This window comes from Sminthopsis crassicaudata, chromosome 4 (assembly GCF_048593235.1).
Source record: "Sminthopsis crassicaudata isolate SCR6 chromosome 4, ASM4859323v1, whole genome shotgun sequence".
NCBI lineage: Eukaryota > Metazoa > Chordata > Mammalia > Dasyuromorphia > Dasyuridae > Sminthopsis > Sminthopsis crassicaudata.
In genome coordinates this window covers 166,415,306-166,439,537 of record NC_133620.1, presented here as the reverse complement: position 1 = coordinate 166,439,537, position 24,232 = coordinate 166,415,306, and the positions used below count along the sequence as shown (strand labels likewise).

Genomic DNA, 24,232 nt, shown 5'->3' with positions numbered 1-24,232 from the left:
AACTCAGTGATTTGTCCATAATCACATAGCTAGAGCCCACGTTTAAACTCAGTTCTTCCTGACTTTAGATACAACACTGTAGCTACTTACTTGCCTTATACCATTTTTAGTGAATAACAATTGCAATGAGTCAACAATGTAGCCTTGCACAACAAAAGTCAATAGTCTGAATTAGAAGTTAAGAAAGTAGAGGTAGGTTTAGCTTATATAAGTCTGCATTAGAGAACTGCAAGATAAAAATACTTCAATACCAAAGCAGGTTGGTATGTTTTCTGTATTGCTTAAGATATTAAAAATTAAATTACTTTTTCAGTCACTATGTATGAGAATAGCCTGCATTAATAGAAGAAAAATCTTTTTCTAATACCTCATTGTATGGAGGAGATGAAGTCATCTCAAAACCTATGTCATTGGAGTATGAAGACTAATATGGCTTCCCAACCTAAAAAAAACAAAAGTTATAGATAGTCCCAATGATACAAACTTTGGTCAGTTGTCCAAAGACCAGTTTACCTAAATTCAGAGAGGCTAACCATAGAGTGATATATATTTTTGTTTGTTTTGCTCACAGACATCGTCAAAGATCATCTACTGACTAGAAAGAGATTATAAGATGTATTGTTAAATAGCATCCTCATGCAGCAAAAATCAGGGATTCTTGGTGTTGAAGAAATACAGTATACAAAATGGGGGAAATTATTATTCCCATGCACTTTGCCTTGATTAAGCTATGGACAGAGTATTATGTTTGAGTCTGAGGGCTGTGTTTTATAAAGCATATTAATAAACTAGAGTGTGTCTGAAAGAAAAAAAACAAGGATGGTAAGAATTGGAAATCATTACATATAAGGATAAGTTGAAGGAAGTAGGAATGTTTAATTAAGAAGAAAGGTGTTAGGATGATAGTATAACTGTTTTCCTTTTTGAAGGATTATTATATATTTGAAAGACTAGACATGTTTTGCTTGGCTTCAGATGATAGAATTCTGAGATGAGTAGAAGACAGTTTTTGTTTCCATCTAAGTAAAAAACTCTTAAGACAGATGTCAAAATAAAATTGATGTTCTAAGTGTGTAGAGTTACTTACTACTAAGGAAATACTATAGTAATTGAGGATGTCACAAAATTGCTTCTCATTTGTAGGTTGGGCTAAGTGACCTTTAAGATCTCTGCCAAATCTAAGATCCTACAATTCTTTAATTTTAGATTCACATTTGCTAATCTTTATGCTATACAATTTGATTGTCCTGAAAATACACAAAACTGGTTCACTTGCAGAGATTAAGAAATTTTAATTTTAGAATAAATCAGAAACCTAGGAAGAATCATTAATGAAGACAACAGATACTTAACAATGTTAAAAACCAAAGGGATTTAGAAAATTTCATAAACCTAATTTGAAGTAGCCTTATAATGAAATGTTGGTGATCTTCTGATTTCCCAAACCTATACTATTTTTTTCTTACTGGTTTCCCTTTGTCTGCTTATAGGCAAAAGCTACAATGATCTTTCCTTCTCCTATTTTTTTTTTTTTTTTTTTTTTTTTTTTTTGGTGAGGCAATTGGGGTTAAATGATTTGGCCAGGGTCACACAGCTAGGAAGTTTTAAGTGCTTGAAGCTGGATTTGAACTCAGGTTCTCTTGACTTCAAAGCCAATTCTCTGTCCACTGCCCCATCTAGTTGCCCTATCTCTTTTTCTCTTTTTGAGTTTTTTTTTTTTTGATTTTACTATTTTAAAAGAGATTTAGAGTATTAAATTGACTTCCAAATGGGGATAAAAATAGGAAAATATTAGGTGAATGCATGTGAGGAAAATAATTTTTTTCACTTTTGCTGATATGCCAAATGGATCAACTTTGTAATTTTGTAATTTGTCTCTAGATCATGTTTTATTTATTTTCTCTTGCAATTTTAGAAAGGATAATCAAGCGTAACATCCTGCCCTATGGAAGGCCTAGGGTTCTTCAAAAGAACAGTACTTTTTGTCTTCTTTACCAGCACCAGTTTGTAAATGCATACAGCTATGACATCACAATGCCACTCTGGAGTTCCTACAATGTTGGTAAAAATGTAAGTATATATGACAGTGATATACTCTTCCTCATAAGTATTTTAAGTGGTCATTATTAAGCAAAATTGTAAGGAAGCATTTATTTGTTCATGGTCAATCTTGGTTTACAACCAAAGATTTGTAATGGGAATACTGGATTACAACACAAGAGATATGGATTAAAGTCAGTCTCAGCACTTTACAGCCCGTGTGATTTTTGGGTCACTTGAATAACTTTTCAGGTTCTTGGCTTTGATGTCTAGAAAATGAAGTTAAGTTAGATCTCTAAATGTCTTTCCTAATTCTAGCATTCTTTGAGACTACACTTGACTTTGCCTTTTAACTGTATGTATGACCTTGTAAAAACAATTTAACCTAATTTTTTTCATCTCTATGAAGCTCAATGGATGATTTGTTTTGTTCCTTAGGACAGTTTCTCTGCAGAAGACTTTTCAAACTGTTTCTATCAGGATCATCGAATATCTCCAAGTCCTATACAGAAGTGTTCATTTTACAAAAATAGCCCAAAGCTAAATTATGGATTCCTTTCCCCTCCACGTAAGTATAATTTTCTTTTAGACCCACACTATATTATGATGAATCTGTTTTCTCAATAGTTGTTTTATTATGATTTTTGAAAATTTAATAAAGATTTTAATTCTATAAAAATATTTTGAATATGTAACAACTAGGACAATGCTAATATCACAGATATAATTGTTTCATTTTCTTGTGCAAAAATTAGGAGAAAGCTCATGGTGGATCTTGTATCTAGAGTAAAAAGAACTTGAATCCATTTAATTCAACCCCCACATTCTACAGATAAGGAATTAGTGACATAGGAATCTTAAGTGACTTGGCCAAGATCCATAACATTCATTTAAACCCAAATTGTCTGACTGAAGAGCCATTGCTTTTTTATTGTACCATGATGACTCCATAAATGATGGGGAAAAAAAGAGTGTTTAAATGGGGGGAAAAGTATTTTTGTGCTTAAAAGGTGGCTAAAAATGTCAGTAGTAGAAAGATAAACTAGTCTTCTTAAAATGAGTCAGCATACTTTTTTTTTTTTTTTTTTTTTTTGCTTAATTTCATGTTTTTTTTGGTCTCTGTTTCTTTCCACAGCATAATTAACATGGAAATAGTTTTTCCCACTACTATCCATGTATGACATATCAAATTGCTTGCATTTTCTTTTTTCTTTCTTTTTTTTTTTTTTCTTTTTTCCCTGAGACTGGGGTTAAGTGACTTGCCCAGGGTCACACAGCTAGGAAGTATTAAGTGTCTGAGACCATATTTGAACTCCGGTCCTCCTGAATTCAGGGCTGGTGCTCTATCCACTGTGCTACCTAGCTGCCCCCAAATTTCTTGCATTTTCAATGAAGGGAGAGAGGAGAAAGAGAATCTGGAGCTCAAAAATTTTTTAAAGTGAATGTTAAAAATTATTTTTTATATATAATTGGGTATTAAAATAAAATATTAAATTTATGAAATATTAAATTATAAAAAGGAGTCTTCAGTATATTAGTTTTCCATTAATGATAGTATATTCTTTTGACAGAGAATTTTTTTATTAAGTGCTAAATGTAAAAATTGGTAGTCCTCTTGGTTCTCATGGCCTGAGGCAACTCTCTACTATAATTACTTGAGCAATTGTCTTAGGATCATCATTGGGCAATTGCATTATAAAATTGACTTAAAGTTTACTATTAGAATTATATGGGACAGCTTTATGATATGTCTCTTATTTCTCAATGAAGAATAAAGCTAAGTTCAAGGAGGGATGATTGTCAATATGATGTATTTATTAGGATGATGTAATAAATGAATCATTTCTACTGATAAATATTGATAGAACTTTATAATTGGCCTTTAGTTTTAAAAGTTTCTGCTTTTTTCTACCAAGGCAGCAATGAATTAATAGAGAGACCTTAAAAAAATCTCAAGCATATTTCATTTTATCTTTTTTGAAGGAATGTGACTAAAAGAATCCATAACCATTGTATTTTCCCAAGATTTCATACTATTCTGATGGGACATAGTAGGTCTAGGGTGATAGTCAACTTAATTTCCCCCTCTCCTAATCTATAAGAATTTAACCTTCTAATATTATTTTTAAAACCCCTTTTAATAAAATGTATGTATTTGTTTCTTATTTGCAGAACTTACTAAAGGCACAAATAGTAGACATCATGAAGCCCTGATAAGCAGTAACATAATACCAATGTATCAGAGTTTTCAAGGTAAAAATGACCTAGTATAAACTTTATTATTTCAATGCTTTTGCCATAGTGACATGTTAATTTCTTTTTTTATGCTAGATATATTCCTGAAAAAACTTTATTTTACACACTTGGATAACCTGAGGATTTATAGAACAAATTAAAGGGAATTATTTACTTTATAGAGGTTTCACCATGGAGATAACAATGTTTTATGATTTCAAATAACTTTACACGTCACAGCTCTGAGCAGCAGGTAGCATAGATATTTATCATCTTTATTTTAGAGATAATGAAATAGTCTCATTGAGGTTTTGACCAAGATGCCTTGTTATTTTAATTTCTTTGTTCCATAAAGCACACACACACACAAGCAAATTACACAGTCAAATACATGCATGTATAGACACATATGTAATTTACTTATATTTAATATGTATGTATATGTTTAATGAATATGTAATATACACAGAGAAAGCCATACATATGATGTTTTTTAGTGTCATATTCTAATCTTTGTGACCTCTTCTTTTTTGGGGGCGGCATTGACAGAGATATTGGAGTGGTTTGCCATTTACTTCTCTAGCTCATTTTAAAGATGAGGAAACTGGATTAAGTGACTTGCTTGGGTTCACTCAGTTAATATATAAGGCCAGAGGTAAACTTAGGTGTTTTGATTCCAGACTTAGCTCTTTATCCATCAAGATGTCTATATATGATTTATATACTATTTTTATACATGCCAGATTTGCTATTTGCAAAATTTCTGTCACATAACATTATTATAACTTGTTCTTCCCAAATGACATTTTTTCCCTCCTTGGTTTAGTCATATGGAATTACTTCCATAATACCCTACTGCCAAGGTATGCTGGAGAAAGGAACGGAATTAATGTAGTCAGTGGTCCTGTCTTTGACTTGGATTATGATGGACGGTATGATACTCCAGACGTACGGAAACAGTAAGAATATACTACTTCTGGCATTTCTACTTTCTACTTTTTTAAATCAATAGTAACAATAAATAACAAGTGATATTGTCAGTCTTTTTAATTGCTTTCCAAAATGGTTATATATGTTGACAGGTTTACCAAATTTTTAGGTAGGTGTTTTCCTATAGCCCTTGTGACATTTTTCCTTTCTCTTTCTTTCTTTCTTTCTTTCTTTCTTTCTTTCTTTCTTTCTTTCTTTCTTTCTTTCTTTCTTTCTTTCTTTCTTTCTTTCTTTCTTTCTTTCTTTCTTTCTTTCTTTCTTTCTTTCTTTTTTTTTTTTTTTGCCATCTTTGTCACTCTGGTAATTGTGTGATGAAATCTTAGTACTTTAATTTACATTTCTCTAATTAGTTTATAGCCTTGTTTTTTTTTTTTTCATATAGCTACAGATATTTTTTTCTCTTTGAGAATTCTCTATTCATATCCTTGTATCTTTTATCAATTGGGAAATGGATATTTTTTTAATAAATAATTTTCTTCCAATTAATTGTGAACTATGTTTTATGGTATAAACAAGTGGCTATTAGATTCTGTCTTTTTTTTTTTTTTTAATTTCACAATTCCATAGATTTAAGAAGGTGTGATTTCAACTTTTGAGCTCTCTTAACACTGACTGAACCTTATTGTGATTCTAATTAAAAAATAGAAAAGTTAGCCTGGACAAGTGCTTGAAAAAAGGGAGTACTCTAGAGGTTGAAGACTTCATAGCTTTGCCCTATAAGATTTTAGACTAATACTTTACAGAAATTCCTGAAAGATTTTGTTTTTACACTATAAACATTGAGATTATTCCCATTTTGAGGTGTAGTCTCAAATAAAACAATTGAATAAAATTAAAAATGCAGTAACTTCATCTGAAAGGGGGTATGCAATATATTATATATGTAGCATTCTTTTGCCATCTCTTTAAAAAAATTAATGCAAACCTATTTTCTCTTCTTTCCACTCTCCATATAATATGAAAAAAGAAAATAAAAATGAATTACTCATAACAAATATGTGTCATTAATCAAAACATATTCCCTCAGTAACTTTATACAACAATAGCTATGCCTCATTTTGTATCCTGAATCCATTGAGTTTCTGTAGGGAGCCCACACTTCATCATCAGTCCACTGTAATCATGAATGTTCATATTGTTCTATTGTTCATAATTTTTATAGGTTTTAAAATAATTTCCCAATGTTCCAGTTTTTCCCAGTGTTGTTATTGTATACATTATTATAGTGGTTCTTCTCTAAAAATCCTCAAAATATTTCATTTTTATAATATTGATATAATAGTATAAATTGTTCTTCTAGTTTTGCTGGCTTTATTCTACAGCATATCAATTAAAATCTTTTCCATTTCTTTGAAATCATCTATTTCATTATTTCTTATAGTACAATAGTATTCCATTATATTCATATACCAAAATTTATTCAGCTATTTTAAATTATTATATATCCTCTTAGCTATTCCTCACATTTTTTGTTCAGCTCAAACAGAGCTGCTAGAATATGTTTGTAGATATAGTACTTTTTCTGTTTTTAAAAATCTGTTTTGGATATAGACATAGTGGTATAGGTATTATTTAGTAATTTTTGTGAACATTTCCAGATTGCTTTCCAGAATGGTTGCATCTTTTCACAAGTTCAGCAATCTTCTATGTACCTGTTTTCCCACAATCCCTCCAGTGTTTTTCATTTTATTTATTTTTGTCATCTTTGCCTCTCTTATGGTTAGAAGTAGAATCCTACAATTGGTTAATTTGCATTTTTCAAATTAGTAATGATTTGTGGTCTTGCTTTTTTGTACTGCTATAGAGTATCTATCCTTCCCCTTACCTCTGTCCCACACCTTGAAACCTGTCTATAAATGTCCTTCTATATTTATCAAATGGGGAATAGATATTTTCCTTACAAATTTGAATCAATTATTTCTGATAAAGGTCATTATCAGAGAAATTTGTTGCAGAGATTTCTTTTCTAGTTAATTATTTCCCCTTTAATCTTACTTTTATTAGATTTATTTATGCAAAATATTTTAACTAAAAAAGGCTTTAAATTTTTTATTTATTTAATATTTTTCCCCAGTTACATTCAAAACAAAAAAAAATTTGTTTTACATTCATTTTTAAGATTTTAAGATTTAGGTCCTCTTCCTTATCCCCACCCTCAATTAAGAAATAAATTACGAAGTTATGCAAAACATTTCTGTAAAAGTCAAGATGTGAAAAAAAATAGATCTTAATGAAAATAAAAACCATCAAGAAAAAATAAATTAAAAAGACACAGAGAGACAGAGAGACACACACACAGAGACACACACATAGAGAAAGAGAAAGACAAAGAGACAGAGAGAGGCAGAGAGACAAAGAGACAGAGACAGAGAGGGAAAGAGAGAGAGAGAGAGAGAGAGAGAGAGAGAGAGAGAGAGAGAGAGAGAGAGAGAAAATGCTTCAGTCTATATTTAGACACAACCAGTTCCTTCTTTGGACATGGATCGGATTTTTCATCATAAGTCCTTCCGAGTAGTTGTGGATGATTTTATTATTGAGAATAACAAAGTCATTTATAGTTGGTCATCCCAAAACATTCATATTACTTTGCATATAGTACATTTCACTTTGCTTGAATTCATGGAGGATTTTCCAGGTTTTTTTTAAAGGAGGATTTGGTTGCATTTTTCTGTGGTATATGAGAAAAGAAAATGAAATGAATGAAAATCTATTAACATATTTTTAAAGGAAAATAGGATTGTCGATGTTGCTAAATACAGATAATAATATTGGATATTGTTTTTTGTTATAGGGATCTCATTGCAAAGTCTGGCTAAAATAACAGAGTTTTACTACGTGTACAAAGTACTGAGTTTTGCCTTTAAGAGGCAAGAAATAGTTGATTATATGAATGTAAATCACAGCACATATCAAAGGAAGGAGATGAGATATTTCTTTAGATGTAATCAAGAAAAAGAAGGCACAAAACAAAAATTTTTAAAGACCATTTAAAGGTATCAAGGGCTTTAGAAGCACTAGAGTGGTGACAGTGTGGATAGAAAGAAAATGATAGATGTAAGAGATGTTGCAGAGGTAGAAGTCATTTTGACTATTATAAATACCCAAATTAACTACAAAAAACATGTGAAAGAAGACACTATCTTCATCTAGAGAAAGAATTAATAAGTAGCTCTTATTACTTATTAAGGGAGGGAAGAGAAGGAAAATGATATTATATTTATAGTTTATACTTTATTATTTAAAAAGAATAGCATGTTTTATATAATCAATTTTCAGTTTTACATACAATCATCTTCCCCCCCCCCATTCTACTATATCATAGAAATGTTTGTTTTATTTTTTAAGTTCAGAATTAAAAAACATTAATAAGACATAGCAACTGAGTAGATATAGAAAATGATGCAGATGTGAGGATCAACAATGCATCTGCAATTTTGAGCATGGATGACTAATAAGATGATGCCATTGATTGAAAATTTTAGACTGCGTGTGATCTGAAAATATTTGTTGACAGAAATGAAGGAATCATAGAAAAGGAGAAATTTAATTAGAGAGGGGTAACAGAGACAGGTCCTTGAGGAGACTAGATGAGGCACAATTGAAAGGAAGGAGAGTCTTCAGCTTTGGAGATAAGAAGAAAGGAGGGACAAATGAAGCCAAAGCAAGGTTTTGATGTATAGATCTAGGATTGAAGATTAAGGTTGAAAGAATGATAATGGGATAAAGGGCAAAAGGATAGGGGATAGTACATTGTTGGAATAACAGGCCATAAGGTCAAGACTTTAAGAGAAAATGTAAAATCAAAACAATAATAATAGACAAAAAGTCTTATCCTATAGAATTACTAGCACAGAAGAGAAAATGGGGAGCAGGGGAATATTTTTGGGTAATCATTCTATTTCATCAAAGCAAGGAGATATCAGAGGACAAGACACATACTACTGGTATCTCAAGTGCAAGGTTTTGCTGACATCCCTGATTTTGCAAGTCTCCTTATTCCATACAAAATTCTTGGTTTGAATCCTCCCCTTTTTCTCTGATTCCTTCCTGACTCACTTCTTGGATATTGGGATTGATGAAGAAGCTCTGATTTTAGTCACATTCTATTCTCTGGTTTGTATTTTCTGTTGGGTCATGGTTTGGACCAGATCCCTCTTTTGTGCTGCCTGACTAGTGACTATTCTTTTCACTTGCATGTAAAAACTCCTTTGGGTATTCAACAGTATGACATCTATTAAAAAGTAATGACATTCTCTTCCTGCCTTTAGATGAGAAGATTGCCAAGATTTTTTCCTTTTATGATTCCCCAAGTGAACATGGAAGACTTTAGGTCAATAGAAATAAAAATTAGTAACTGAACTTAACAGATATAAAATTCCTAATTTATGCTAAGGAACAATAAAAAACTGAAGGCTTTGAACTTGAATCTAGAGGGCATATTGAACCAATGGATGAAAACAATTCCTACAAATGTCTTGGGCCTTTCCCAGGAAAAACACATATTAAGGCATTAGTTGTGCCTATATATGTTAAGAAACTTAACTGGCCATTCAGAAATCAAAGCTAAATGGAAAGAACACATTTAAAACCATTAACAGCATGACATACCAGTGTTAATATATACTATCCTAACAAATCTCATACATATCAACCAAATATATGGTTCATTATCCTAAAGACACTATGGGAAGCTGAATAACTTCATTCCAGAAAGGAAAATTTTCTTAAATCACACAACAAAACAGATCAGAAATATAGAGAAATACTTTACTGAACAATAGTGAAAAATGCTTACAAGTATGCATCAGTGGATTTGGTCAGTGCCACAGAAAGTGACTTTACTTTCTATGAGCTTATTAAATGACTGAGATCCAAGATTGTCATCAAAAGACCTTTGACATTAATACAGTCAACAACAATGTGTCACCAGAGGAGTATTGAACAAATACTGAGTCATGTGGATTTGTTTGTAGAGACAATGTGTCAATGTTATAGTGGCAATTCAAAATTGGTTTATTGCCAACCAGAACTCCATAAAGAACTACCTTAAGGAATCCAGGTTTAGTGATTAATATACTCTATTCAAGGAAAAAGTGGAAACATCCCAAAACATCACTATAGCCTAACATTCAATAGACATTTAGTAACTATTCAGTACTTAGCAAAGTATAATCTGATCATATTCACCAGAAGCTCACTATCTTTCATGGACTGACAAGTAACAAATCCATACCAAAAATATAGACTTTAAAATGTCCTTGAAGTACTCAACTAATAAACTTTTGGAACTGGACCAATTAATCCATATGGAACTATTGTCCACAATAGCCTAAGGAATCCATTGATTCATTTAAATTTAAAAACACTAGTCAATACTAGTCATCATCAAAGATCATAATCTCTAAGCTACATGGACTAAAAAGTCTACAAAATATTGACACCTGATTAAAGATATCAAAATCATGTGGGACCTGGAAGAAGTGTACTATTGGACTTCTATCAAGGATGCTTTCAGTGAGCCATAGAGGATTATTGTATATACCAATGTTAATCAACTACAAAGAGAAATTATTTTATCTTTGTAATAGTCTATAGAACAAGGAATATAAAGGAATAATAGCACTGTACTTTTTTGGGATATTTTGTCATAGCACTGTTTCTATCTGTACTCCTTCAAAAAAAGAGAAGGATAAGATAATTATAGCTAGTATACATACACATGTATGTATGCAAATATATTTATGGTTTCTACATGACTTTATGTTTGTTAACTCCAATTTCCTAATAATGAGAGCTATCTAAAAATAGAATGGGCAGTCTTAGAAAATAGTATATATTTTTTTCTCATGTGTATTCAGTCTATTTGTTGCTATGTCCAGAGAAGACAAATATATGGGTGTATATTGGGGAAAAATTGAAAGAGGCATTCTTTTTTGGCCCATTGTTTTTCCTCTTGAAGGCTTAGTCCTACTTTCTTTTTTTTTAAAGCAGAGAATTACAATTCTATCATAATAATAGAATTCTGAATGCACTTCAATCTGATACTGGTACCTGAGTTAAAGGATCATTTGGCAGGGACAGAGGTGTTCACCAATTGAACCTCTAGGGGATAGGGAATGTACATTGTATGACCTAGCCTTGATATAGAAAGGCAATAAGTAGGAAAACAGTCTTCTAAACCTTCCCACGTTTCTTTATTTTTTACACCACAACAGTGTTAATTACATTTATATTGTTCAGTCATTACCTAACCAGTTCCTAGTTCTTTGTTACCACAAAAAAACCCGATATATGTTTATCTATCTTTTTTTTTTTCTCTTTCCTGTATCTTAGAATATCAGTTTGTTGTTAGTGGTACTATTGTTGGGTTAGAGTTTATACATAATTTAATGACTTTTTAGGCATTGTTTGAAATTTTTTTTTTACAGAATTACTGGGCTAATTCATAGTTCCACCAGTGCATCAATGATCTTTTTTTTCCCATAGCTTCTCTGGTATTTGTCATTTTATGATTTGGTCATATTTTCCAGTCTGATATATGTGAGATGATACCTCAGAGTTGCTTTAATTTGTATTTCTCTAATTAATAATTTGGAGCATTCTTTTATATTGCAATAGATAGGTTGGATTTCTACTGAAAACTACTTGTTTATATATTTTAACTACTTATCCATTGAGTAATGACTCATACATTTGTAACTATATTTTGAAAACAAGACCTTTAGCAAAGAAACTCACAAAGATTTTTGTTCCCCAATTAACTGTTTCATTTCTAATTTTATTTACTAAGATTTATTTGTGCAAAAACTTTTAAATAACATGTATTTTGTCCATTCTATTTTCTATAGGTTCCTTCTTCTTTGTTCCCTCTTCTCTTTTTATATAGAAGGATTGGGACAGAGAATAAAAATGTGTTTAACACCAGTGGTCTATATTGTTTGTAACATTGTCGGATTGCATGCATGTGTGTGTGTCTGTGCCCCCTTGGGTACTCATGCATGTGTGTGTGTGTTTATGTATATTTGATCATTATCTGACAATACAGATTAAAACAAGGTTCAAATGATGCTTATTTCCTTAACCTCTTCATTTATATAGTGAAAGAAATGATTATTTTTCTATTATGTTAATAACCAAATTACAATTGAATTATTAATTACCAAGAAACTCTGTGTCTTGGACTTTTCATTCATCTTAATAGACCTATTACTTGTTCTTCTCCCCTCCCCTTACCATGTGAGAGAAATAATTCTATTCCTTTGCTTTTATAGATTATTGTATTATTTCCTTCCCCTCATCTTTTTTTTTTCTTTTTAAAGTAACCAAAATATGACAAAAAATTTACTTCTAGGTTCTCCTCCTTATTTAATTCCTTCTATGAATCCTTATAACATTTCATATTTAGAGAATACTTATGTAATATATTATATAATAATATAAATATATAATAAATTATATATTTAAATGTAAACATTCATCCTTACAAAGGTCCTTCCACCCCCTAATTATTTATATTTACCTCTTTTTTGTTTTTGAAATATGATAACCAGGCTCCCTTTTATTTTTGAATTCTTTTCTCTATTGCTCTCATTTCATTCATACTATCATTACAGATATTCTTTCATCATTTCTTTGAAATATTCTAATTAGTCTTCTACACAAACTGTATTTTGCATTGAAGCTTTGAATATAAGTTTTTAAAAATTATTATCCTATTCTGGGTTGTTCCAGCAATTTGCTCTAGATAACCTGACATTGCTGGTCTATAATGGAGACAGGAGTTTGCAATCTTGCCTTTTCTGGAATGCACAGCCTATGCTTGTGATATGAGCAAAAACTGAGTACATAATCTGTTTACATTGTCTTGTGACTGGGAAGTCACTTTGTCTCTGGAGTCTGGACATCCTGCCTACCACTGTTCCATAGTTCTTACCCTAGTCACTCACCTTAACCCTAGAGTATATCTACACATTTTTTGCTTATTTTTTTCATTAAAGCTTTTTATTTTCAAAACATATACATGGATAATTTTTCAACATTAACCCTTGCAAAACCTTGTGTTCCAAATTTCCCTCCCTCCCCTCCTTCCCCTAGATGGAATTTCTTGGTTATTCCTACAAATTGCAGGTGGATAAGAAAAATATATAATCTATGAAATTTTTTACTCAAAGAAGCAACTTCAATATTTTATAAGCAGGCAAGGATATGGATCTGTGCAAAGAACATGAGAGTCTGTTTTATTCATGTATAACTTCCAATTTATTGAGGCCTGTCAATGCTGGCCTACCAATTAAAATCTTTGTAAACTAGGGAGATATTTTGGGAAGTAGGGATCCCAATTGGTGTATCAGAGCTAGGAGGAAGTAAGGAAGAAGACTTCTAGCAAAAAACAGTATTGTCAATAGGAAGGTTGTATAAAATAACCTGCCATTTTACTTACACTTTTAATGGTTCATGTGTCTTAGTTCACGTTGCCTTCCTTCTGTTTTGTTCCTAGCTAGTTACCACTTTTTTTCTTAGGTTTTGGCCTTCTGGCCCTGACTTGACCATTATTCTGATTTATCTTTGGTGCTTTTCCTTTTCTTTTTGTCAGAGAACTTCACCCTCAAACCATTGATTATTCTTATCACTAGTACTAGTAGTGCTTCCCTGTAATCCAACAGGATCAGAGGTCATGATGATATTAAATGAAGTTTAAGAAGGGAAGGTGTTGAAAGGCAAAAAATTATAGAGAGGGAGATTTTAGAGTCCAGGAAACTTTCATTATACTAGAATAATTTTTCAAAATAAGGAGGCGATTTATTTTCCACATACCTTTTATTGTTTTCTTTTAAGACTATATCTATCTATCTATCTATATATATCTATATCTATATCTATCTATATAAAATTTTTCTTTAATTTCAGATCATAATTAATGAAGTATACTAGGAAGTATTACATGAATTTGGATGTGCTGAATTTTTAGATTAGGAAAGTCATAAGAATTATTTCTGACTGAAAAACAATTTGTAATCCTGAGACTAAGTAAAAATTAATTAAAAAAACTCATAATAAATATATGTAGCTGACAAATGGAAGCCTGTGTTTGATTTAATAATGAATTATGATGAAAATCTGAAAAAAAAAAGCTTTCTCTTAATTGCAAAAAAGGGTGAAAACAGTGAGAATTTTTAGTATACATTTTTGTTAGGAAAAGAAAAAAAGGAAAAAATAAATCTATAAATAAAAAATAAAAGAAATTGGTTAACATAGGAATTTACTTTGCATGGCCAAACATATTGGTAATCGGTTTTGTTCTTGTTGACTTCCCAATAGCTGGGAGAAGGGGAAGGGAAAAAAAAATTGAATTGAATAAAAGAACCATGATCTTGGGCATAAAAATTTTTATGAGTTATATTCATAGTAGAGATAAGCAAAGGAGATAAATATTTGAGTCTTTTGTTTTTTTATATCTGGTAGTAGAGAAATAAATGGATAAATTTATGTAGGATATAGAAACTTTTTATAACAATTTATGAATATCAAATAAAATTATAGATATGAAAGTGTTATTTATTTTGATTGGGTAGAGAATAAAAGGAAATTAACTGTTTTAATTTGAAAATAAAAGGAATGAGAACTAGGAAAATTTGGATTAACGCCTCATCTTTGACATATACTGATTGATTTGGAGCAAGCCATCCAATCTCTCAACTCTAAAACTAAGTAGTAGAGAAAGTGTTACTTGTGTTAATACAATTTCTTGTAGTATACTTATTGTTTCTCCTTCCTGCTAATAAGGAAAACTTTGTTATTTTCCATTTTTTATTTTCTATTAAGCTGGCTTTATGACTTTGCTTTGAATTCCAATGTTTCTACTCTACAAGATAATGTATTTCCTATGACGCTTCTTCTGGCCTTAAATTTTCTTTTAAATAATTCATTCCTTATTGAAAACTCAAAAACCATGAACAAGCATAAAATTTAGGTATAGAAAGAAGAAAACAAAAAGTATTGCTTATAAAACCATATCTTTTCTATAGACCCCAGATTGCATTTTGTATGAGTTTTCTGTACACACTTAAAGCTAGATTTTAGTACTCTTGGAATTTTTTGATTAGAAAATGAAGTCCACTTGCTTTTCTCAAACCACCTTTTGCTGGAGTATATAGGATATGTGGAATTTTCTCATGGAGTTTTCTTTCCTAGTCTACAAATGTCTTCTATAATATCCTATCTTGTATTAACTGACCTGAACTTGAATATTTGCAGCAAACATAGAAAGGAGCTCCATACTTATACAACTCTCACATATGAGGTTCTTCCCTCCTAAATTTAGGTTTACTTTTGGTGACTTAGGATGTTTTTCTTTCTTTCTTTCTTTCTTTCTTTCTTTCTTTCTTTCTTTCTTTCTTTCTTTCTTTCTTTCTTTCTTTCTTTCTTTCTTTCTTTCTTTCTTTCTTTCTTTCTTTCTTTCTTTCTTTCTTTCTTTCTTTCTTTCTTTCTTATCTATCTATCTATCTATGTGTATTATATAGATAGATATAGATATATATAAAATTTTGCTGAGGCAATTGGGGTTAAGTGGCAAGTCACCCAGAGTCATACAGCTAGGAAGTATTAAGTGTCTAAGATCAGATTTAAACTGAAGTCCTCCTGACTTCAGGGATGGTGTTCCTGCGCCCCAGGATATTTTTATTAGATAATTTTAGCTCGAGTTTTATCTTGGTGAACAGTAGCTCTATAATATCTATTTGGGTAAAATGGAAGGTTTTTTAAAAATAGGTTCCAGAGATGTATTCTATGTCTATAATTTGATATATTTATGGCCTAATCTATGTGGATACTCCTTAAACAGATTACAGATCAGCCCTTCTCACCCATCTGATATGACTTGTCTGTTATTTCCAGCAATTATGTTCCAAAGGATCAGCACAATATGTTGAGAGCTTTCTTTTATATCTCTTGATGTCACACCACTGCCAATATAATCAAAAGATTTTTTTATTGTTTACAAACATAAACTAGTTAATATAGCTTACCTACATAGAGGATAAAATCCTTCATATTATGTTGATTTAGACCATCTGCTAATCGTAATTTTCATATTATGATATAACATTGTCAGTCAGTCATAAGGCATATATTAAGCAACTATTATATGTCAGCCTCTGTGCTAATCACTAGGGATATAAATTTAACTAGAAACCCCGATCCTCAAGGAGCTTATATTTTAATGGGAGAAAATACCATGTAAGAGGAGGCTGAGAAGGCATAATACAAAAAATTCTGAGTGTAGCCTAAAGAGGAATGCTTTGCCTGTATACTGTACTTGCATGAAAGTTTTAGAGTGAGTCATACAATCAGAAGGAGAGCATAGTAGTGCATACATTTTTATGTGTATATATTTATTTTCTATTTACATGTATACATATAAAAATTCTAGCGTGTGAATTCTTGGGCTGAAGAGCTGGAGCCTATTAGAGGAAGTCCAGAATACAGTTTGGAGAAGAATGACAGGACATATCATATTGGAAAATTGTTACCTTTTTTTTTTTTTTTTTTGGCACAAAGGTTGTCAAAGTGGCTTATATGCCTTAGGATAAGACTGTAGGTAAACTTTACAAGTATATTCCACTAAATTTAAACACAATAATTAAGAAGAATGTATTATTACTCTCCTAAAGAAATGCACATTTATTTATTTATTTTTATACATAAACAGCAAACGCATCAATAATCAAGAAGTTCTGATACCCACTCACTACTTTGTTGTGCTAACAAGTTGCAAAAACAGAACCCAGACTCCCTGGAGGTGTGAGAATTCTTTAGAGACCCTTGCGTTTATTGTTCCTCACAGGACAGACAACAGTGAAAGTTGTGTAGTAAGTATACTTTTTTTTCCCATAATTTCATAATTTTATTTTTTTATTAATTTTATAATTATAATTTTTTGACAGTACATATGCATGAGTAATTTTTTTTTACAACATTATCTCTTGTATTCATTTTTCCAAATTTTCCCCTCTCTCCCTCTACTCCCTCTACTCCCTCCCCTAGATGACAGGCAATCCCATACATATTAAATGTGTTACAGTATATCCTAGATACAATATATGTGTGTAAAACCAATTTTCTTGTTGCACGGTAAGAATTGGTTTCTGAAGGTATAAGTAACCTGGGTAGATAGACAGTAGTGCAAACAGTTTACATTCAATTCCCAGTGTTCCTTCTCTGGGTGTAGCTGTTTCTGTCCATTACTGATCAACTGGAAGTGAATTAGATCTTCTTTATGTTGAAGATATCCACTTCAATCAGAATATATCTTCATACAGTATCATTGTTGAAGTGTATAGTGATCTCCTGGTTCTGCTCATTTCACTCAGCATCAGTTCATGTAAGTCTCTCCAAACCTCTCTGTATTCATCCTAATGGTCATTTCTTTTTCTTTTTCTTTTTTTTTTAAATTTATTTTTTTAATTTTATAATTATAAAATTTTTTTGACAGTATATATGCATGAGTAATTTTTTTAAAATAACATTATCCCTTGTATTGGTCATTTCTTATAGAGCAATAATATTCCATAACAATCATATACCACAATTTACCCAACCATTCTCCAATTGATGGACATCCATTCATTTTCCAGTTTCTAGCCACTACAAAAAGGGCTGACACAAACATTTTGGCACAGTCCCTTTCCCTTCTTTAATATTTCTTTGGGATATAATCCCAGTAGTAGCACTGCTGGATCAAAGCATATGCACAGTTTGATAACTTTTTGGGCATAATTCCAGATTGCTCTCCAGAATGGCCAGATTCTTTCACAACTCCACCAACAATATATTAGTGTCCCAGTTTTCCCACATCCCCTCCAACATTCATCATTATTTGTTCTTGTCATCTTAGCCAATCTGACAGGTGTGTAGTGGTATCTCAGAGTTGTCTTAATTTGCATTTCTCTGATCAGTAGTGATTTGGAACACTCATATGAGTGGATATAGTTTCAGTTTCATCATCTGAAAATTGTCTGTTCATATCCTTTGACCATTTATCAATTGGAGAATGGTTTGATTTCTTATAAATTAGAGTCAGTTCTCTATATATTTTGGAAATGAGGCCTTTATCAGGGTAAGTATACTTGATCACTTAAATATTGCATATGAAAATGTTTATCACTGTAGAAAGAAACAATAGTTTTTACTGTTATTTAAAGAACGGATCCTTACAGACAGCTAGGAAATTGTTCACATATCCCAAGTTCAAAGTACAAAAATAAGATGCTAATGTGCAAAATTTGGTAAAGAGGATGGCTTAAATATTGAATCGCAGTAGTACTTGCAGTATTTGTTTATCCTTTAAAATTTTTCTTTCATTTCAAAATTGTTGTTGAATGTCAACTAATCATACTTTTAAAATTATATTGTAAATGATTGGATTTTTGACTGATTTTTATAAAATGTAGATAGTTATTTTTCTACCTCCTTGCTCTCTTAGTTGAATATTTGAAACTTTGTTTGTGTAATATTATTTTTTAAATGCTAAATCTAAATAATTTGAATTTAATCTATTCTTAGACTTGAAAAGTTACTTTAGAATCTGTCTATTCCAACCTTCTTCCCTGTGTAGGAATGTCTATACAACAATCTGCCTTATATTCAATCTGTCTTATGCTTAATATTTGCATCAGAGAGTGAGAGGGGGGACATCTCTGTTTAGATAGTTCTAATTTATGATGAGATGATTAGATACTATCATGAAAGCAATAAACATGGCATGGACATGCTATATACATAAATAAAATGTATATGTGCATATAGTTATATGTATGTAAATACATTTTTATGTGTATATACTTATTTTCTATTTACATATACAATATATTATATATGTATGTATTTACTGAGTCCTCTAGTAGAATGTAAACTCATTAAGAGTACCATTATTTCATAATTTGTACTTAATTCAAGTTTCATTATTTGTACCTAATATAATTCCTGATACATTATGTTAATAAGTGCTTTTTGATTAATTGAACTATTAGAAAACTAATGCAACATACAGTAAAATATACAACAGGTAAATACTAATAAAGGCTTGGTCTGGGTTGATATCAATTGGCATATTTTAGAAGTTGTGGGATTTTACTAATTGGATATGAGAAATAAGAAAAGGAGAGACAGAGATAAAATCAAGATTTCATGCATGGGAGATTAAATGCTACTATGGAAAATAAGGGTCAGATCAGAAATTATAAGGTTTAAGAATAAATTTAGGGAAAAGAAATGAAATTTAGTTTTATATGTGTACAGTTAGATATCCCAAAGAAAGAGGGAAAAGATCCATAAGTACAAAATGTTTTTAATAGTGTATGTATATAAGCACCATCAATTGGAGAATAGTTGACAAATTATGGCATAGGAAAATAAAGGAATGGTAGTGCAACTTAATTAAAAACACATCAGATTATATGTATACATGTATATATTATATATGTACAAATATTTTATACATGTATGAGGGATGAGATAGAAAACCAGATTATAAAGCATTGAGGAGAGGAAGTATAAATGGAAAGTGTGGACAACATTTTCAAGGTATTTGCCTTTGCCTGAGAAATGAAGAAGAAATATAGAATGAAAGTATGAAGGAATGATAGGGTTGTGACATTTTGTTTTATTTTGTTTTGTTTTTAGTACAGAGGAGAGTTTCCTGTTCCCTTCTTTTCTATTCCAGTCAAGACCCATATTGCTTTAAATTTTTATCTTATGCAAAATCTGTTAATAGTTCTTCTTTCCTATAGCTCCTGTTCCTTAGTGAGTAGTTGGTCTTGAAATCTAGGTCTTTTACAGTCCTACATTTTCTAGCCTTTATCACATAAATTTTTCTTTTGTGTACACTCCACTTTTAACCAGATTTGCTACTAACTATTCTTCCAGAATGTGCCAATATTCACAGTGATTTGTATCCCTGGAAAACTCCATGTCCCAATTTCCACTTTTGGAATTCTTAGTTATCTTTAAAATGTAGAGGATTACTAATTTAGGAACTACTGGGAATTTCCTTCAACAATGAAAGGAAGCCATCTGTGACTTAGTAGTTGAGTTTTAGAGATTTGTCTGATAAAGAGAACTGAAATGACTTGTCACATAGATTAGTATCAGATGGTATTTAAAACCAGATTTTTTTAAACTCCAATCTCAGAATTCTGTTCACTACCTATACTGCAATGTCATCCTTTCTTTTTCTTTTCTTTTTTAAATTAACTTTATAATTATAACTTTTTTTTGATAGTACATATGCATAAGTAATTTTTTTATTAATGTCATCCTTTAAAACACAAATTAAATGCTATCTCCTACTTCAAATTTTCTTTGATTCTCCCCTTTTATTTTCCAAATCAACAATGATTTTCTTCCCTTAGATGTCACATAGATGAGGTTTTTTTAACTGCTATAGTTATTTGTGTATGTTTGAATGTAACTCATGCCACAAATTCTCTGAATTCAGGAAGCATGTCATATATAAACCTTATATTTCTCCTTGATAAGTAGAGAGTTAATGCCACAACAGGCATTTTAGAGGTTAGAATCATAGGATCCTAAAGTTAGCAGGGAATTTAGAAATTATAGGATTTAGAAATAAAAGACCTTAGGATTCTTCTACTCTTAGTTCTCATGTTACAGATGAAGAAATTGAGGTTCACCAACGTTAAGTGGCTTGTACAAAATAACATAAACCATGGAGTCTAATCCTTGAATTAGGACAGATTGTCATTTATTGGCAATAATTTATTTGTTGTATTTGAATTGAATTGCATTGTTCCAGTCCTGGGAATAAAGCCAAAGGAGATGTAGAATTTCTTTTCTACTTCTCTTTGTCCTGAGAGGAGAAGGGCAAGTAAACCAAAAAACCTTTGGAAGTCAGATTTTTATTTTTATTTTTTGATAATTAATGAGCTCACATAAAGTCTATGGAAATGAGACTAAAGAGTGGTTCTTTGACATTCCACATTGAATATATGTTATCCATTTTATATCAGTCACTCAACATTTATCAACTATTTCCTATAGAAAATATGTGGGAGCAGCTAGGTGGTGCAGTGGATAGAGCACCGGCCCTGAGGTCAGGAGAACCTGAGTACAAATCTGGTCTCAGACACTTAACACTTTCTAGCTGTATGACCCTGGGCAAGACACTTACCCCCAATTACCTCAGCTAAAAAAAAAGAAAGAAAGAAACCATACATGCTATATATTATTAGATTGTTACTCTATTGAGGGGAAAGGACAATGCTAAACTGATTTTAAGACAACAGGAAGGTAGATTTAGAGCTAGAAGTAACTTGTAAGTCAACTAGTAGAAACCCCTGATTTTATAGTTGGAAAAACTGAGATGCATAGAGGTGTGTCAAAGTTACACAAGTAGTAAGTGACAGAATCAGGATTAATACCTAGTTCTTCTAACTCCAAAGCTAAGATTTTTTTCCATTGCCCCATATTGCCTCTCATATATTTCCCTTTTAATGACCTTAAAATGCATAGGATCTTGCTAGTAGCTCACACCAAATAATAAGATAAAGTGCTCTATAAATGTGTTTTATTTGCATCATTCTTCTGATTCTCCTTTGATTCTTTATTTGCTTTAATAGCGTGGAAAGCCTGAATCCTTGTGGGTGGAAGAACTTCTGTGGTTTCATAGAGCTCGCGTTACTGATGTCGAACTTATTACAGGACTAAGCTTCTATCAAGACAGAAAGGAGGCAGTCTCAGACATTTTGAAGCTGAAAACATATTTGCCAACTTTTAATCAAGAAGATTGATTTCATTTTTTTCCTGCCATGATTCATTGTGAGAGAACTTTACATTTCATGGAAAAAAGACATTCTATTCCCAGTGCCGTATATTAGCATATTGATAAGAATATTCAGCCAAAAGTTGAATTGGGAATTGTCTATGTGACACTTGTTTCTCAGGGAAACTTGCTGGACTAAGCACAGCATTAGGAAGGAACTCCTAATGTCTTACACATATATGAATATGTAAAAATGGCATGCATTGTTCCAGTCCTGGGAATAAAGACAAAGGAGATGTAGAACTGCTTTTCTACTTCTCTTTGAAGTGAGAGGAGAAGGGCAAGTAAACCAAAAAATTTTTGGAAGTCAGATTTTTATTTTTATTTTTTGATAATTAATGAGCTCACATAAAGTCTGTGGAAATGAGACTAAAGAGTGGTTCTTTGACATTCCACATCACATTAGCATTTTAATAAAAGTTACAAAGGTGACATATCACTTCTAATTTGGGGACTTCTTAATTTTCTAGTTGAATAAAGTAAATAGGAGCAAAAAAAAGTTACTCATATATTTTCTACAAAACAGAAAATAAATCTTGGGAATCAACTTTAGTTGGAGTGGAGAGAGGACTGATCTTGAAGTCAGAAATCAATCTTGCAGAAGGACTAAGTGAGCTTCAGGCTCTTTCTCTGATATATTTTAGTTGTGTGACTATAGCTAAATCATGTGACTTTGTAGTGCTCTGGGCAACTCTCTAAGATTGAACTACAGGAAATTTCCTCACCAAGATTTCTCCACACTTCTGAATTTACCAGTATACCCCTCCAAACTCATTAAATAAATCCCAGATGGTCCTTTTTCAGTTTGAATAATCTTAATAAGTTAATTTTTAGAGGAAGATGTACAAGTGAATCATGCCTATTTATTGTAAAAATTTATTGTGGGGGTATTTACCTTCATATCTTTGATTTGTCCAAAGAAGAACCCAGTTATAGTCTAGGTTAGTACTCCTGAGCTGAGATATTGGAAAGAAAAATTCCTCCTATATTCTAACTGATCATTTTAAACTTTAATGTTAGCTAGTATCATTAGGGTACATCAAATTTCACTGATTCATACATAGAACTCCCCAGGAAAGGGCAATACCTTTTGTATAGTATTATAGTCATATCAAGTAGGGGAAAGAGGGCAGAAACCTTAGTGGTTGGGAATGTACTTGTGTAGCTTCTAAGAGTTTAGTTTACTTATTACAGCTACTGAATACAATTTTGTTGTTGTTGTTGTTTTTTTGGGGTTTTTTTGGGTAAACAACATTGGCACTATTATCTCCATTATTTGTAGCTAAGAGTGATTGTGCCAGTCATGGTAATGGATCAGGAAATACTATCCCTATTCCTCTCAATCTCCCTATGGAATAAGAGAACATACAATGAGTATTATTTTCTGAGGACTTAAGATATATTCCCTGGTCCCAAATCAGGAATCTTTGGAAACTGTACTATCTTTTGGGACATAATAGTTAGTTGCTGCTTAAGTCCACCATGCATTTTATTTTCACATTCTGTGATGTGGCCTATTAACAGGTGGCTACAAAGAATCCACATGGCTCTCAAAGGTACTCAGTCTGTGACTTGACAATAACTTAGTTCCTTGGAAAATCTGGCTCATTTACTTTTACTTATTCTTTAAAAGAATATATAAACACATACGCACATACATGACTTCACTCAACTATTGTGGAGTCTGTTAGCAAAGTTTAGCTAAATATATAGGTCACCTTATCATTGTGCTATCATGTCATTGGAAAGTAAGGATAGCTCATCCCTCATATGTGTAGCTTCTCACACTACCATTTTTTGCCACTGGTATTATTCAATAGCGTCAAATATCCAATTTGTTATAGTGTGTCACAACTTTGTTTTTCCTGCTTTGTAATATCAAATTCATTTTTAAAAATAAATTTACATGTGATACAAACATTTTGTTGACTCTTCTCCCTCCCCCAACATTTATATTATGTTTATTTTTTAAATGACTGATTCTCTCCAACTTAACCTTGCTGGAGATACAGGGGCTACTCATTAGACCAGACCCAGTATTTATTGGCAAAAGGGCTTTGACTTGCTCTGCTTCCAATCTATACTGATTCATCTACCCTTAAGCAGTCTGGTGACTTCATGTTTCTAGAC

The 24,232-nt window shown here is 31.5% G+C and overlaps 1 protein-coding gene across 1 annotated transcript in view; it reads left to right on the top strand.

Moving 5' to 3' along the window:
- The window catches only part of ENPP1 (ectonucleotide pyrophosphatase/phosphodiesterase 1), a 96,612-nt gene extending 72,592 nt beyond the window's left edge, over positions 1 to 24,020 (top strand). The window contains exons 20-25 of the mRNA XM_074309818.1: positions 1,916 to 2,070; positions 2,479 to 2,608; positions 4,213 to 4,293; positions 5,102 to 5,234; positions 16,973 to 17,132; positions 21,900 to 24,020. Of these exons, the coding sequence (XP_074165919.1) occupies positions 1,916 to 2,070; positions 2,479 to 2,608; positions 4,213 to 4,293; positions 5,102 to 5,234; positions 16,973 to 17,132; positions 21,900 to 22,070 (830 nt within the window). The 3' untranslated portion in view covers positions 22,071 to 24,020. The remainder of the gene's footprint in view (positions 1 to 1,915; positions 2,071 to 2,478; positions 2,609 to 4,212; positions 4,294 to 5,101; positions 5,235 to 16,972; positions 17,133 to 21,899) is intronic.
- Positions 24,021 to 24,232: the final 212 nt, after the last annotated feature.